Source organism: Pan troglodytes, chromosome 11, assembly GCF_028858775.2.
Source record: "Pan troglodytes isolate AG18354 chromosome 11, NHGRI_mPanTro3-v2.0_pri, whole genome shotgun sequence".
Lineage (NCBI taxonomy): Eukaryota > Metazoa > Chordata > Mammalia > Primates > Hominidae > Pan > Pan troglodytes.
Genome location: NC_072409.2, coordinates 72,438,033 through 72,454,895, shown reverse-complemented (window position 1 = coordinate 72,454,895; position 16,863 = coordinate 72,438,033). Strand labels below are relative to the sequence as shown.

The 16,863-nt window shown below is 43.1% G+C and overlaps 1 protein-coding gene across 2 annotated transcripts; it reads right to left on the bottom strand.

The window, feature by feature from the left end:
• Window positions 1-3,937: 3,937 nt before the first annotated feature.
• On the bottom strand, window positions 3,938-16,403 carry LOC112204382 (spermatogenesis-associated protein 31D1-like). Of its 2 annotated transcripts, none has more exons than XM_054658118.1 (4): window positions 11,570-16,403; window positions 9,368-9,413; window positions 8,705-8,765; window positions 3,938-8,418 (listed from the first exon to the last, which is right to left on the bottom strand). In XM_054658118.1, exons 1-4 carry the CDS (start codon window positions 11,642-11,644, stop codon window positions 3,990-3,992), a joined length of 4,611 nt encoding a protein of 1,536 aa, XP_054514093.1. In that variant the 5' UTR covers window positions 11,645-16,403; the 3' UTR covers window positions 3,938-3,989. The 2 variants fall into 2 exon arrangements, with proteins under 2 accessions (XP_054514093.1, XP_054514092.1); XM_054658117.2 differs by lacking the exon at window positions 11,570-16,403 and adding an exon at window positions 10,179-10,426.
• Between the last annotated feature and the right edge of the window lie 460 nt (window positions 16,404-16,863).

Sequence of the window (16,863 nt, the reverse complement as noted above, 5' to 3'; positions counted from 1 at the left end):
GAAAACTCCTTTTAAATGTGTGATAGAAAACATTTCTTTTAAATATTTGAAAACATTTATATGACAATCTCAAGGTTTCAGCAACATGTACAGTTTCTACTCATATTTTTTTCAACTTATAGTTACTATGTGATTAAGGGACTGCAATATTGTGCACTGAATTTGCTCTGTAAGATTGCTTCTTGTGTGGACTGTGGGTAGGAATTCAAATGACTCCTTGCGGTTGACTTAAAGTCAAAGGAGAACTGATTGCTAAAGCCACTAAAGCTCAATGTGTTTGTCACCAATGCTGTGTACATCTGTTGTACATAAGTGTGTTCCTCGTGTGATAAGTATCAAAGGAATGTGACAGCATTGACATATGGCACGTGGCACATCTTCTAAGAGATGGATGGCAAGATGTTTAAATGGACTTTTGCACTTTAATCGTAGTATAAAAGATGGGAGGTATCACCCATACCAAATGATAATTGTGAAAGTTAAGTGGTGGGTACATGGGGAGTTATATTGTTCTACCTGCTCTTGCGCATGTTTAACCATCGCTTCAATGAAAGGATTTAAGAAATAAAACATGTTCAGTGCCTCATGAAGAGAAGGAAGCAGCAATAAGGATAGCTGGTGCTTTGTCTACTTTGCTAAGTAAGTTATCTCTCCTCCACCAGGTTTTCATCTTCCAAAAATGTGTTAACTCCTTTTGGTGTACCCTCTTGCATTCTTCTTATCCTCAAGCACTTCTTCTCTTTAAATCCTTTCAGTTTTATTGCAATCTAGTACACATGCCACAAAATTCACCCATTTAAAGCATATACTGTGTACCTATTACAAGGCAAGAATGGATCAGTCCATCAAGACTAGAGTTTAGCTACCACTCAATAGAGACATTTCAGGAAGTATAATTCCTCTGAAGATAGAAACCTTGCAAGGTGGTCAAACATGATGGTTCACACCTGTAATCCCGGCACTTTGAGAGGTCGAGGCAGGCGTATCACCTGAGGTTAGGAGTTCAAAAGCAGCCTGGCCAACAAGGAGAAACCTCATCTATACTAAAAATACAAAACTTAGCCAGGTGTGGTGGTGCACACCTGTAATCCCAGCTACTCAGGAGCCTGAGTTGGGAAAAATCACTTGAACCCAGGAGGCAGAGGTTGCAGTGAGCCGGGAACGCGCCACTGCACTCCAGCCTGGGCAACAGAGCGAGACTCTGTCTCAAAAAAAATGAAGAAACCTTGGAAGGAAACAAAGGAGGGATGGATATAGTTTTTTGAAGAATTTTTTATGAAACGTTTCTATCCAATGGATTCTAGTTTCCCGAATGGTGAGGCCAGCACATCTGCTGAGCAAGTGGAGATGGCCTAAACTTGAGAAAAGTGCAGAAGGTTTGAAATACATGGGTGAAAAAGTGGACTAAGGAAAAATGACCAAAGCTTCATTAGTATTGTTCTCTGTTAGTAAGCACAGGATAAGTATTTTTTGGATGAATGAGTGAATTATTTCCAGGTAGTGCTAAGACTGACCATGCATTTATCATGGTGTCAGTAGACTTGATTGTGAGATTTAATCCAACAGTGATAGGTCATTTAAGGGAAGACATTTATGGAAAAGGCAGAGAGATGGGATTTTGTCAGACAGGAAGGATTAAAGGGAATTGCATATGGCATATTTCAAGTAGGGCTTGTTAAACATTGGTTATAGGATAGACCATAAAACCTGCATTGAAGAAGGAGGAAATTAAGCCAAAAACTTGGTAGACAGATAAGTAGAAAAATAATAACCCAGTGTGAAAATTTGACAAATTGAGGGGCTAGGCTGGAAGGATAGTAGGATGAGGTCAAAGGGTGGAATGTTAGACTGTATTATTACAGATGTAGAGGTGGTTTTGATGAGGCCAGGCATGGTGGCTCATGCCTATAATCCCAGCACTTTGAGAGGCATGGCAGGCGGATCACTTGAGGTCAGGAGTTCAAGACCAGCCTGGCCAACATGGTGAAAGCTTATCTCTACAAAAAAAAAAAAAAAACAGCTGGGCATCATGGCATGTGCCTTTAATCCCAGCTATGCAGGAGGCTGAGGCAGGAGAATCACTTGAACCTGGTAGGCAGAGGTTGCAGTGAGCCAAGAACGTGCCACTGCACACCAGGCCAGGCAACTGAGCAAGACTCTGCCTCCAAAAAAAGAGGTGTTTCTGATGATTACTTTTAGATGTTTCTGATGACAGCTTCTGGGTGTGGTAGTAACTGAAATGGAATGGAGGTAAAAGACCCTAAGATGGAATGACAGAGGAATTAGGAGGCCAGGTAATTGGCAAGTCTATCCACATGGATGTTTGGGTCCTCCATGGATTCTCCACATCCACAAGTTCTTTGCCCTGGGTTTCATCCCAATTTTGTGCTTCTTAAGGCCTTCATAGAATCTGAATTATTTCTGCAATCCTAAGATTCAGGCACTGCAGGGTCCATGGCATAAGCATGGACAGGAAAAGAGAAGGATAGTGAAGAAGCTGTAGTGGACATCTGTTTTGTTTTGTTTTGTTTTGTTATGCTTCGTTGTGTTTTGTTTTTGTTTTGACACCAAGCATTCACAAATTTTTCTGGAGAACTTACCTCAAGTGCCCTCTAGAAAACTCACTTCATTTATTAGTCCCAGTCTGTATAAGTGGAATTGCCTTCTCTTTAGGCCGCTAATATTTTAAGGGTGCATATGTGCACACTCTTAGAAATAAGGAGCATTCTGTAAAGATTCATAGTAAGCCCCCAAATATCTGTAACCCTCATGCGTAGTCCAGGACTAACCTCTGGACCATGAGCTGCAGGTATTCTAGACAATATCTATTATATTCCACTAAGCCCATGAACATCATGGGTGACACCTCCATCCTGATAGGTGTGCTGTATACACTAAGGGAAGATCTTGCATATTGCCATCAACATGGCTAGAAAGAAGGCACAAAGATCACCTTCCCTAAAGAGAGGGATGCCATGCTGACAACAGCCCTGCAGATACTGTTTAAGTCCTTAAAGAACAGCCCAAGGTACACTTCTGCCAAAATGGCATCTGTAACCTCTGCAGCATCCTGGTAAGCCTCAAGGGGTTGGTGCCTAGATCTAGATTAAGAAAGGGTCATGAAATGGGCATGATGGGGCATAAACCTTTTTCCACCAGCATGGTCATCCTTTCCTAGCTTCACTTTTTTCTTACTTTCTCATCATTCTAAGGCATCTTTTCCTTACTCTAAGCTATATTTTACCCTAGGAGGTAGGTGGTTGCCTGGTCAACAGTCCTGCCACAGACAGCTAGGTGAATTTTTGCTCTGTAAAAATGTCATCAATCCAGGCAGCATGGAGAAATACACAGGGAGGGGAACTACATCTCCAAAGTGACTTATTAGTAGAAAGACCTCAACGTTGAGGTCAAAATATGCCTCCCTAAATCATGAGCATGCCCTGCTTGTCAAATTCTTAAGCAGCATCCACAGTGTTCCTGACACTCTACCCCAACCAGCAATATCCCAAACACTCCCACCAACCTATAAGATACTGTGGTCTGTGACAACTTTTTTTAAACAGTGCTTAAACCACTATTTCTGAAAAATATACCTGTCCTTCACCCTGTCTTCAGATATGGAAGGGCTGCCTTCCTCACTGCTCTAAAGGATATGAAGCAGTGAATGGGGAGGAAGGTGAAGGCCGCCATACAATAGCAGTAAGTCTCAAGCAAAGAGGTAGGAAAGACCTCATCTCCTTGGACTTCATCAGGGAGAGAAGGGGCTTTTGGAGGCACATGATACTCATTCCGCCACAACAGCTCCAGGGGGTTCGGCACATTTTAAAAGTCAAAGAAGGGAGTCAGTAAGAGCTGCGCTAACCCCGCCTTTCCCTAACCACTAGCTTCGGTTACCCAAAACCCATACCCCACAACACAATACACAGAAAAGACATCCTTCTTATTAGAACATTTATTGGGGAGAATCAAGATTCTCAACAAGGATTGAATTATTTTGTGGGGGGAAATTTTCCTCCCTGGAAATGCTTTGGAAGCATTTTCTGCCCAGTTAGGAAAGGCACATCACTAAACACAGGGCTTTTAGCACTGGTTGGGACGGCTGGACACACCAGGCTGACCTGACGCCGGCAAGTGGGGTTTGGATGTGGCACGGGCTTCCTGTGGGGCATGGATTGGGGATGGCTTTGACACAATATCTTCCCCTTAAATGCCTCAACTTTCTGGGGCTGTCTGTCCTTGTCTATGATCTGTCTAATCCTTGTAGGATAATTCTGGCCAACAAAGATAGCTTGTTGGCTGCAAGATTTGGTACGTGTCACTTTGCAGGAGGGAGCCCTGTAGTTGCAGGCATAGCCCTGGACAGACTCTGCTCTGACATGCACTTCTGGGTTGTGCTGAGCTTTCCCAAGCCCCACTGGGAAGGAAAGGGGCTCTCGGGGACAGGTGATATCTATCCCATGCCTATGCCCCAGCTTCTCTTCTAGGAACTCCCTAGTGTCTTTCCTAATTTTCTGAGCTTCAGTAGTCCCAGTAAAGGCAGCTCTTGTAACTCGACCAATATTCTGCACACATGATAACAGGGAGCTACCCTTTTCCCAGGAACTTTCTTGTTCTTCATATGATATGCTGGGTTTATTAAACCACTGCAAAAAGGTCTTCATCCATTTTCTGGAAAGGTTTTCAGGAGGAGGCTGTGTTTTCAAGGTTGGGGAAGATTTGCTCCCAAGCACCTCCCCTGATGTCTTGTTATGAACAGGGAGGCTCTTTCTCCTGCGTTGGGATGTCCCCAGCCCTGCATCCCCTCCATCAAGCTCTCCTCCTTTGGGTCTCACAGGACTCACTCTGTTTACAGCTGGTGGGAAATTCTTAACTTGACACTTCTGTAAGACACAGGTAGGGACCCTGGGCTCCTGCTTCTGTGCCACACGGATTCCTCTGTCCTCCAAGTGGACATGCACCACCTGGGAAGTTCCCATGTCCCCACTCGAGATGCCCTGGGAATTAGTCAGTAAGTCCTTGGAACTCAAGTTATCTAAGGCAAAAGACATGTCAGTGAAATGGCTCTGAGGTTGGCTATGCTTCCTCTGGACCAACTTTAACTGGCTCAACATCTGATTTTTAAGGTATGATGATTTAGGATCTTGAGGAACTGATATTCTTGGTGGGAAAATTTCAGTTTCATTGGAAGTGCTTGCTTTCACATTTGTCAGTGAGCAGCTTCCCGACTTGCTGGTTGTCAAGTTGTTCCTAGTTTGTGATTGAAGAGCATTGGTGACAGGAAAGGTCTTTCTACTGCCCTGAAGCCTGTCTACATTATGAAAGGAACTCTTTCTCTTATCCCATGACTCACAGCCAGCTCCAGCTTGCATTATGGGCAGCTCTGCACTGCATCTACTGGCCAGTACAGTCTGTTTCTGACTGACTTCGTCTACGATGCTGTGTGGCGGGGGCAGAAAAGTCTGTCTGCCATCCTCCGTTGTCCGGACACTTTCTGTAAGATCATTGTCAGTATCAGAGAATTCTCTTCTCAGGGTCCCCTGCTTTTCTTGGTTGACAGGTGAAGTGACAAGGTAAGAATGACCGAGGATGGGGAATGAGCTTGTTGATTCTAATTTTTCGCTTTGAAAATCTGTAGTACCTCTTCTAAGGGATGTGGAGGCCCCATCTTTGGAATCTGTCTCTATAAGGTCATGGTCCGTATCAGAAAATTGTCTTCTCAGGGTCCCCTGCCCTTCTTGGCCGACAGGTGAGGAGACAGGGTGAGGACGATCAAGGATGGGGACTGAGCTTGTTGTTCCCAACTTTTCTCCTTGAAAAGTGCTTCGTCTACGGGACTTAGAGACCCCATCTTTGGAATCTCCCCGAGAGATGAAGGTGGCTGAGGAGGGAAGGTCGAAATGGGAAAAGGAAGTGGAAAGGTCCGCTTTCGATTTGAAGATTTCTATGGATTCAAGGACCTTGAGGGGAAGGCCCCACAGCATCCTCATACGGAAAGTTTTAATATGGGCTTCCAACATCTTTTGTTTCTTGGAACTAAGGAAGGAAATCTCCTGGGAAGTATCAACGCAGTGGTCCTCACTCACCAATGTTACCAGATTTCGATGTTTAATTTGGCTTTGGGATTTCTCAGGAAGAGACATTGTCTGCTTGACTGAGTGCCATGAACTATGCACAGTCCCAGGCATTCGACCCTCATTGATTTCCTCAAATTTCTTGCTCAAATGTACTGTCAGGGCATTTTCAAGTTGTTTCTGACCTAGTCTCACCCCTGAGTCATTCCCTGACAGATGCATCATATGAGTTTCTAGGTCTCTCTCAGAGTTAGACCTCAGATCCTTGTCTGAAGATGTCTCCGGATCATGCAACAGGTGATCTTTTGGGGCAGTCTCCTGGCTGTATCCCTGATAATTCCCCACATTCTCCATGGAAAGCATATTTGAGCTCCTCTCGTGGAAGCTTCTAGGGAAGCTTGATGCGGACTTCTTTAGAACATTGCACCTCTGACCCTCAACCAAAGAGATATTTAACGGTCCATGAATGCTCTCTGACACAGATAGCTCTGAAATTTTGTTCTGAGGACGTAGCAGTGACAGAGACTCATGGATTCTGCGGAGCAGGCCCCATCTGCACTGGATGAGCCTCTTTCGAATGTGTTGCTCTAGTTTCTTCCTTACCTCAGAGCTGAGTGGAAAATCTCCAGGAATGATGGAGATCGGAACATGGACCTTGAAGGACTTTCTGACCAATTCAGGATTGGGAGCTGGAGGACAAAAGTCTTCCTGGGATTTTTGAACCACAGAGGGTAAACCCCACACACTTTCCTGCACTTTCTGCAACACATTCCACTCCAGATGGTTAATTTCAGATGGCAAAAGAGACCGTGCCTCGTTCTGGGGTCTATGAAAACACACTCCACAGATCCTAATCAGGAATAGAGGACTAGGTAGTCGGGCTGGGAATGGGGATTGATGTTGAGCCTGGGACTTCACCTGAGTGAGATGTGGGGACTGACCTCGGGGCAGGGTTTGAGGCAAGGGTAGTGGTTGGGTACTAGGCAAGGACAGAGGTTGGGGAGGGGGAAGCACTGGGGATTCACGGGATATAGATGTATTTGTAATGCCATTGAAGAATACAAACATGGAGGAATGGCCACGTTGGACAAGAACAGTAGGATGCAGAGACTCGCTGTGCAAAGATGGGAGACCCCAGAAGAGCTGGACATATTTTTGCTCTAAATGGTCTTCAAAGCACTTAGAGTATGGAGGCTGCTGATGGATGTGCTGCCATTCTAGTTTGCCTTTACTGGCCCAAAAAGGAAAGGATTCTGCCAAGTCATGCTTAACAGCAATTGAGGTTAACATATTCCGTGAGGAATTTAGTTGGTAGTTTGGCCTAAGTTGTTTTGGGAATGATCCTGCTTTCTTTCCATTTTCTTTCCACATCAGGAAATCACCCCTTCTTTTGACTTGTCTCTCCAGGAGTGCCAGAATGTCATGGCTGAGAAATGAGATGTTAACAGGCTCTATGAGGTTGGCCACAGAGTGCCCCCCTAAAAAGGCCTCAGAAGAATGAAGGGTAAGAAGCTCCTCCATGAAATCAGATGGCACAAAATTGGAGGAAAAAGAGTCCTTGGCATGAGGCTGCCACCAGGAGAATTCTGAAGATGCAGGGTGTGAATGGTCAATGCCTTTGATTGTTGGGGCAGAGGTGGATGACCCACCAGAGCCACCTAGAGATAACATTTCCGGAAAAGTCTTCAAGATGGTGAGACTTGATTTAGACTGAGTCACAGTGCAATCTTCCAGTGGTAAAGCAGATGGGATTGGTGGTCCGTGATGACGAGCACAAGAACCAATGGGATTCATGGCCCGCGAAATATCTTGGCATAGGGTGGAGCCAAATGAAAAGATGGTGTTCAGAGACAAACTGGCCTCAGGCTGGAGGCTGGGCTCCACTCTCTCAATGTGATGTGGTGGGAGAAGGGGAAAGGGAAGCTGTTGGGGTGGGGAATGGTCTATGGCAAACTTGGAATCCAAGGGAGAAACAGGCTGTGGTGGCAGAGGGTCCCTCAGTGGTGAGGGTGAAAATAAGTCAGCTACGGTGGTGATCAGGTCAGGTGAGAGAATTAAGGGGGGCGGTGGAGAGGGCTTAGGCCGAGGGGACAGTATTAGGTCTTCTGGAGGGGCTGCTGAGGGGGTGGAAGCCAGAGCGAATGATGACTCAGTCGCAGAAGCTGAAGAAGCCAAAGGAGACACAGAGGGAGCAGCATCTTTCAGGGACTCCCAAGACAGCAGTTGCTGGATATCAGCAGTTGCTCTGTTACACACCCGACAGACGGGGTCTGGGCATAACAGTCGACGAAAGTGGTTGGTATCATGATGCTGGCCCAGAGGACTGCAGGAAACAGGAGGTCCAAAGCTGCAGTCAGGACCAGAACAAGGAAAGGAGATTTGTTAGCCTGGCAGGGGTGGGCTCCCTAAAGCCTGCTGCCCACATCACATTGCCCCCAACCCATGACCTCACCATATATGAGGTCCTATGACCTCACTATAGCCTCTCCCCAACACATTCATTCACATACCCATTCCTATGGCTACCCACTCCCACAACTACAGCAGGCTACAAGGAATCCCTGAAATGAATAGAACGTACTAAAGAAGAGGGAGTGGGGTGGGAACAGGACACAAAGGGAAAGATTAATCACCTTTTCAGAAGAGAAAGCAGCTTCCTTTCCTCTTCCTCTTCTCTCTGGAAACTTTTCCAGTCTGGGAGACCAGAATAGTATGTTATATGCAATGAAGATAGAGGCACACGCCTCATACAGAAGTCAATCTGTGGAAGACCCTTGGGATATTAAACTCTGAGAGCCCCAAGAATCAGTAGAAAAGGGCAAATAGTCATTGATAATATTCACAAGTTCACATGTGTATGTGGCATCATTAGTAAAGTCCTTTCACATACATTACCCCATGTGATGCTCAAAACCACCGCTTGAAACACAGACATCAGTGGTTACCTCCAGGAGGAATCCGAGCATTGAGGAAGTCAAAGTACGTATGCAAAGTTGTGAGACAGAAGCTCTGACTCCAAGCCCACCAGTAGTCCTTCCTCGATATCTCAGTTGGCCACCAATTGGGCAACACCCATTGCTCAGGTCCATCACTTTGTCTTGCCCATAAATGGGCAGAGCAGGGCCTCTGAGCAGTGTCTCAGGTCTGATTGCTTTCCCAGGAGCCTGTCTTCTGAGGGCTCTGTTTTCTAAGACTGCATCTAGTAACTGACATTCTAAGAAATCATGGGACTGAGTCATCATGAAAGAGACAGAAAGGGTCACCCCTGAAGCTCAGATAGAGCAGGCTGACATTACCTTTGAATGTCCCAACTTTCCTTCTCCTCCTGGCTCTGCCCTGATGCTGAGAACAAAAGACAGATAATGACAGGCTGGGACTCACTTCTCTCACTCTCTATGAAGCTCATTCATTCATTCATTCATTCATTATACAAGAATATTACTCTTTAATTAATAGAAATATGTTCCTGTTATCAATTTTTAATGGTGATAAAATAGTTCCCATTTTTCCTTCTCTGAAAAATCCTCAAAGAAGATTTTGCTGTCAGAGCCACACTTGATGTACTCAGTTAGCAATTCTGAAGGAGGGCAAAGACTCAGAGGTCAACAGTCACATCTGTGCTCCCTCATGGGACAAGTGTCACGGAGACAGGCCTATAGCTCCAGCCTCTGCTCAGAGACTCTCAGCATTACTCCTCGGGTCAGCCCAACATGAAGGAAGACTTGGTCAAGTGACAGGTGACATGGGAATCTGACTCATGATCAAATTTCAGCAGAGACCGTTCTCCTTCAGAGAGCCCACAATCTCTAAATAATCCCATCTGGGACCACAGAATTACTGTGTTTGGGATTTTATCCTGGAACTCTCCACCACAGCCAGATAGGTAGCTTCACATGGAAAACTATGAGCTTCAGATGGAAACCTTAGTCCTCCTGAACCCCTATGTCTGCCCAACCTCTTCCATAGAAGAGTGAAGTTCTATCCTCTCTTCAGACTTCCCATCTAAAACATGTCTCTGTACCAACCAAACTTATTTAGAAATGTTGGAATAGGATTGGGAAACAACAATAGGGCATCTCTCTTGGGTGTTCACCCACAGTTCCTTACCTTTTGGATGTCATTATTTTTTTCGGTGGGTGACGAATACAGGGTCAATACGACGTAGAACAAGTACAGTATAAACAACCCCAACCCACTCAAGCAGATGAAGTTGGGGTCGATATCCAAGCAATGTGAGTTAGGGCTCAGCCCTGTCTCAGTATAGCTGTTCAGAAAACAGAGGATATTCTCCATGGTCTGAATAGCTGAGCTGCCTGAAGCAACTGAGCACTGAGGGTGCCCAGGCTTAACTATAAGCACAGGCCTGCATCACAGAGCATGGAAGAGTCACAGAGGGTTTCTGAGGGTGGAGGGAGCAACAAGAGGAGGATGTGTCCACAGCCCCAACCCCACCAGCCCAGCTGACTCTCCTGGGCCCTCTAGGTCCCTCTGCCCTACCTTGCCACTCCATTTCCCAACTCCATCCCTTTTCATGTCATATATTTATCTTAGTGGAATTTTTGGTTTGTTCCAACAGTAAACCAGGCATTACCCAAGTCCCGCTTTACTGTTTGGAGCCCTTAACTTGGACCCCACCAACCACACTGCCTTGAAAGCCTGAAATACTGCCTGGAATATTTGTTGTACCCAGGCATTGCCACTCTCAGGATCACATATGTCCTCAAATCCATCTTACCTACAGAATGTTTCTGCCTTACATAAATGCAGATATAAAACTTAAATTTCCTTTATACTTGCTTCGTTTTGTGAATGTTGAACATTACATTTTTTGTTTTGAAGTCAGTTTTGACTATTTCCAATCAGAGTGACTGTCTCAAATGATTAAAACTAATGTTATCAAGGAAAAGAAGCTCACTGCCCAATTTGGGTTTTTGAGAAAAGAAGGTTTTTATTGTAAATTAACGAACAATAAGACAGGAGTCCAGATCAAACCTGTCCCCTGTGCTGGCTTTCATGGGGTCATTTTATTAGAAAAAGTTTAGGGAGTGGCCTCTGGAATTAATAGTTGATTGGTGGAAGGAAAGCGGAGGTCTGTAAGTCCTCCGCATGCACAGTTCTGTTTAACGCTGCCTCATGTATTCCATGTGCACATTTGTGGGGAGTTGGTTGAAACGTGGCAGAAATTTGGGCTGTGACATCAGCCAGCTTGTTCTGTGCCAACTCCAGTTGGCCTTAATAGTTTTAAGTCATTTTAGCCAGTTTATTAATCTCAGAAGCAGGGAGAGTTTTGGCATTTTAGTAAGTTATTGTTGTTGTTGTTTTTTAATCGCCTATCCTGTAAACTGATTCATTTCATTAGTCACTGTTTTCTTCAACTCTCTGGGGCATGGTTTCACTAATAATGCATTATTTAACATCTATAAAACAAAAATAAGTGTACAATAAATATATATAATTAAAACTTCAAGGGATCTTGGGGGTTAATTTATAGAACTTACTTTTCTGAAGTTAGTGAGGTTTAAACTGTTCAAGCACTTTTGGAACATACTCTCTACACAAACACACATACACATCGACCTAAAAGGAAGAAGTTGAGGCAAATTATTATAAACACAGAGTTCATTTGGGTCAAGCTTGAGGATTGCGACCTGGGAACACAGATGCAAGTCCCCCTGAATATACACTCCAATTAGCAGCAGTTATGAGTGGGTTTTCAAAGTCAAAAAAAGAGGTCAAGGAGTGGGCTGATACAAAGTTGTAATCAGGAATTCTCATTGGTTTACAGAAGCGACATTGATTAGTGATTGGCTATACATTGTTAAGCTGTATGGGGTGGGTTATACTGTCAGGTGTGGCATCATTGGGTTACTATATAGCTCCATGTGGCAATAGCAAGCAGTTTCAAGAGATGAATACATAGCTCAAGGAGGAAATAGGGCTGTGATTTCTGTCTCATTTTAACGTCTCTCTAGGCCTGATAACTTAAGAGGACTCACATGCCTCAGATAAAAGTTCTTTTCTTTACAAACACACCCACACACCCATCCTGTGACAAATCAATCAGTATTTTCAAATCCAGAATCCATTAGTTCCTCCTTTTATTTCAATCTTATTTGTCATTTTGACCCCACATTTCTAACTCTCCCTCAAATACAGACAGTCCCAGCCCCCCACATCAATTTGGTAACAAGTATGCAACTCCCTTAAAGCAGGGATACGTTACAGTGCGCTAAGCTATTATGACCTAAAAGACCAAAATAGATGCCCCTTTATCAACTAAGACAGGCCCTAAGGGTAAGGAAACCAAGTTACCTATGGGTCAAGGGTTCAGGGCCTGGATGGCATGGCAAATTTCTAACTTTCTATAAATAGACTGCCTCTAACCAAACGAGCTATCAGCTCTGATCGGACAGAGGACCGGCCTTACAAACATTCTTTTCTGATAAGCTACTAATATTACAGATTGCCAGTATCTGCCAGCTTATAGAGGCTGCATACAAACCACCTTTGTGTCCCATAGTTTACCTTATGATGTAAAGGACCAAATTCTACCTCATTTTAGTGCTAAAACCCCATTCCAAAGTGAACATGGGATGTATGATACATATATTTACTCATTGTGGTGTGCTCAGCTCCCACAGAAGTATGTATAGCTTCTCCCCCAAAACTTGTTGAGTGTGTATGAATATGAATGTAAAACACAACCTGTCCTTCCCCTATTCCAACAGAGAGCACCCTCCTGGCTTGCAAACTGATAAGAGCAATGAGGCTCTCCTTTCTACTATTAAGTCATCCTGCTGGTATTTTGGATGATACTACTGATCCCATCAGTGTTTGGTAGCAGAGTGAGACTTAGGTGTGTCAAAGCCTTAGAGCAGAATGTAGTCTTAAGCAACCTCACCTGACTACACTGTGGGTCATGTACATGTGATCTTTTCCCGAGTGCCTTGGCATCCAAAAAAACTTGAGAACATCTGCTCTATATTCTATATAATCACTTCTGCAAATGTCCAAATACCAACTGCCTGTCATACTTTATTCGGGTGACTCTTGTCAGTTTAAATAATTCCAATATCCCCCACCCCTAACGCATCTTCCTACACATTCTTTTCTAAACTCTTTATCATGACAGCTGTCCTCTAAACTGTCTTTTAATTTCTTATGTCTTTCTTAAACTATTGTTAAAGCAAAGTAAGTATGGCTTGAGAAGGACTCCATACTTCTATATTTGAGTCCTTGGGGATGAACTGTAACCTAGCTTAATAGTCAGACAAATTGAAAACCTAACTCAATAGTATGCACCTGTAACAACAGCTGAGTGTTGGCCAATCCCAGCGGCCATAATTCAACCACTCACAGACTGCTGAATGTTCAAACTGTGTTCAAATAAGGCAAACGCCAAGCTGTAACCAATCTCACTCTTTCTGTACCTCACTTCCAATTCCTATACATCACTTTACCTTTTTTGTCTATAAATTTGTTCTAACCACGAGGCACCCGTGGAGTCTCTGTGAATCTGCTCTGATTCTGGGGGATGCCCAATTCACAAATCATTCATTGCTCAAACTCCTTTAAATTTAATTTGTCTGAAGTTTCTTTTAACACTATAAAGCTCTTTATTTGACACCCATTGGCCACCACTGTTTGTTGATCTCTTTTGAAGGGCTAAGACAGCCTCCAAGCCAGGCCAGGTCTCTTTTCAATTATGCAGGAGCAGGTAACCTGCCTTGAGGATAAAATCTGCCAAGAGATGCCCCTTCCTCTTCTCTTTAATATGCAGTCTCAGCCAAGTTTTCATCTAATAAATACTTACTGCTGGAAACTAGGAGACACAAGCATCTGTAAGCCACGGGCTCTGCCATTTACCTCCTGGTGCAGTTGGAGCGATTAATTCTACACAGCTCAAGAGGTATACAAATGCAGAGGAGAGGTTCCCCCGCCTCCAGCATTTACAATCGCCAAGTGATCTCTGGAACAGAGATACTGTGAGTCATAACTCCTCAGACACATCATGCTCTTTAGCAAAAAATCCCTGCATGTGCACTCTCTCCAATTTTCTAATATGGATTAATGATTCTTTGAGGAGATGGTCAAAGAACAGCTTCTCTCTTTTAAACTGTCATTCATTGGCTAGATATCTTTACAAACATATGTATGCCTACAGTTGAAACCTACCAGAAGTTTCAGTAAAAAGGCTTTTCCCCAAATGCTAATAAGATTCCTTTTCTGAACCTGGTAGAAGCGCCTTCAAAATGTAAAGGAACAAGAGACTAGAGATATATTTATTTTCTTTTTCTGTACCACCAACAGTAAATTCCATTGACATTGAGTGACAGTGCTTCACACCACTTATCCTTTCTGCACTAGCACCAACTATAAATAATAAATTTGTCTACTTTATGAAGAATTCTACTTCCAGCCATCTCAGTGCATTTTCACAACTTACGAGGTCAGCAGGTCAGGTATTATACCTATTTTTTTATTGTTAATATTTGTTTTTATTGTAACAGGCACTTTGATCTTACTCTGAATATTGTGCCTATTTTATCAATGAATGAAACCGAAGCCCAGAGAGGGTAAGTGACTTCTCTAGATCAGACAGTAGTAAATATTAGAGCCCTAATGAATAAATTCTCTACATTCATAATGCTTCTACTTTACACAATATTAATATGTAATTTATTTTCTTTTTATCTTTTTTTTTTTTTTTGAGACAGAGTCTCGTTCTGTCGCCCAGGCTGGAGTGCAGTGGCACGATCTCGGCTTACTGCAAGCTCCGCCTCCCGAGTTCACACCATTCTCCTGCCTCAGCTTCCTGAGTCACTGGGGCTACAGGCGCCCGCCACCACGCCCGGCTAATTTTTTGTATTTTTAGTACAGATGGGGTTTCACCGTGTTAGCCAGGATGGTCTCAATCTCCTGACCTCGTGATCCGCCCGCCTTGGCCTTCCAAAGTCCTGGGATTACAGGCGTGAGCCTCCATGCCCGGCAATATGTAATTTCTTAAAGTAAAAAGTATGCTGTAATATTCAAATTAAAGTAGTCATACATTTAAGAATATTCACTTTGTCCATTAAAAGCTGGCAAATTTGGGAAGTAACGAAAAGCTATTTTTGGTACTCTATCACCTCTTAGATAACTTTTACTTTCCACTCGTAGCATCAGCGTCTTCATAGGTTTTTTTTTCCCTATCCCCCTCTTAAAATCTGCTTTTAAGAACTATATTACTTATGACTACCAGTAACGTATAAAATAAAAGTTTAAAATGTCATCCCTCCCAGGAAAACATTTCACACATTCTACCACCAAGCCTTGTAATAAGCTCTTACCAAAGCATTTTAAGCAGCCTGTGGGAGGTGGCAGAGGTGGCTTCTGGTAGGATAAGACTGTCTCACCCCTGGACCCATGACATCTTCCCAATTTACCTACACCGTCACCCAGAAGTCTGGTCTTAGATTTCACATTGCACTTGGTTTTATTATCTCCAAGGAGAAGTCTTTTCCAAAAGCTCTTAGAGTAATATGCTACCACTTGAGGATGCTCAGTATAGATAAACTACTAGTTTAGGACTTTCGTATCTTCCCAATTGCCTAGGAAGGCTCCTCAATGCTCTCGCCCTCATATCGTGACCACTGTCCTTGGGATAAGCCACTTGGAGGCAGCTGTTTTCAGGATCCCCAAAAGCCTGAAGCAGAACAGGTTCTGAGGCAAAATCCTTTATAATTGTATTTTAAAACAGTAGTTTTATCCCAGCACTTTGGGAGGCCAGGGTGGGTGGATCACCTCCCTTTTACATATCAAGGGATCTGCAAAAACACTCCTAGAAGTTATACATTAGTTCAGCAAAGTCAAAGGATACAAAATAAAGACGAAATCCTATTGTTTCTATATATTATCAATCAGTACATAGGCAAGAAATTTAAAAGTGCAGTATCATATGGAATAACTAAAAAAAATACTTAAGTGTAAATCTAATAAAACATGTACAAGACTTGTATGCTAAAAACTACACAGTACCAATGAATGAAATGCAGAAGACCTAAATAAATGGAAAGCTTTAGTATAGCATGTTCATGGGTTGGAAGATTTAATATATAAAGATGTCAGTTCTCCCCTAATTATACAAATGTTTAATACAGTTGCTATCAAAATCTCAGCATATTTTTATACACAAGATTATTCTACAAATTATATAGAAAGGGCAAGGAACAGGAACAGCTCAATTTTGGAAAAGAAGAATAAATTAGAAAAAGTCAGTCTATCTAATTTTAAGACTTGCTATGTAACTACAGGAATCAAGACTCTGTAGTGTTAACAGAGAGATACACAGACCAGTGAAACAGAACAGAAAACCCAGAAATAGACCCACACAAATATGCTCGATGAATTTTTGACAAAGTACAAAAAACAATTCAATGGAGTAAACATATTCAATTCAATTCAGTAGTGTTGAGCATATGGATATCCATAGGGGCAAAAAAAATCCTCTGCCTAAGTCTCACACCTTAAACAAAAATTAATTCAAAATGAATCACAGACTTGGATGTAAATACTAAACCATGAAACTTTCGGGGAAAAAAAAGAGAAAGTCTTCAGGGTCAAAGGCCAGGCAGAGTCTTAGACATGATAACAAAAGCACAATTCATGAAAGGAAAAAATGGCTAAGTTGAATTTCATCAAACTTTAAAACTATTGCTCTGTAAAATACTCTATTGAGAAGATGAAAAGAAGCTACAGACTGGGAGAAACTCTTAACAAATCATCTATCCAACACAGGCGTCGTATCTAGAAT

Coding starts and splice junctions, on each gene's coding strand:
- LOC112204382 (XM_054658117.2), bottom strand. CDS start 10,364: ATGGAGAATATCCTCTGTTTTCTGAACAGCTATACTGAGACAGGGCTG. Junction 9,414..10,178: donor AAAATAATGACATCCAAAAG/GTAAGGAACTGT, acceptor TTTTGTTCTCAG/CATCAGGGCAGAGCCAGGAG. Junction 8,419..8,704: donor CTGCTTTCTCTTCTGAAAAG/GTGATTAATCTT, acceptor TCCTGACTGCAG/CTTTGGACCTCCTGTTTCCT.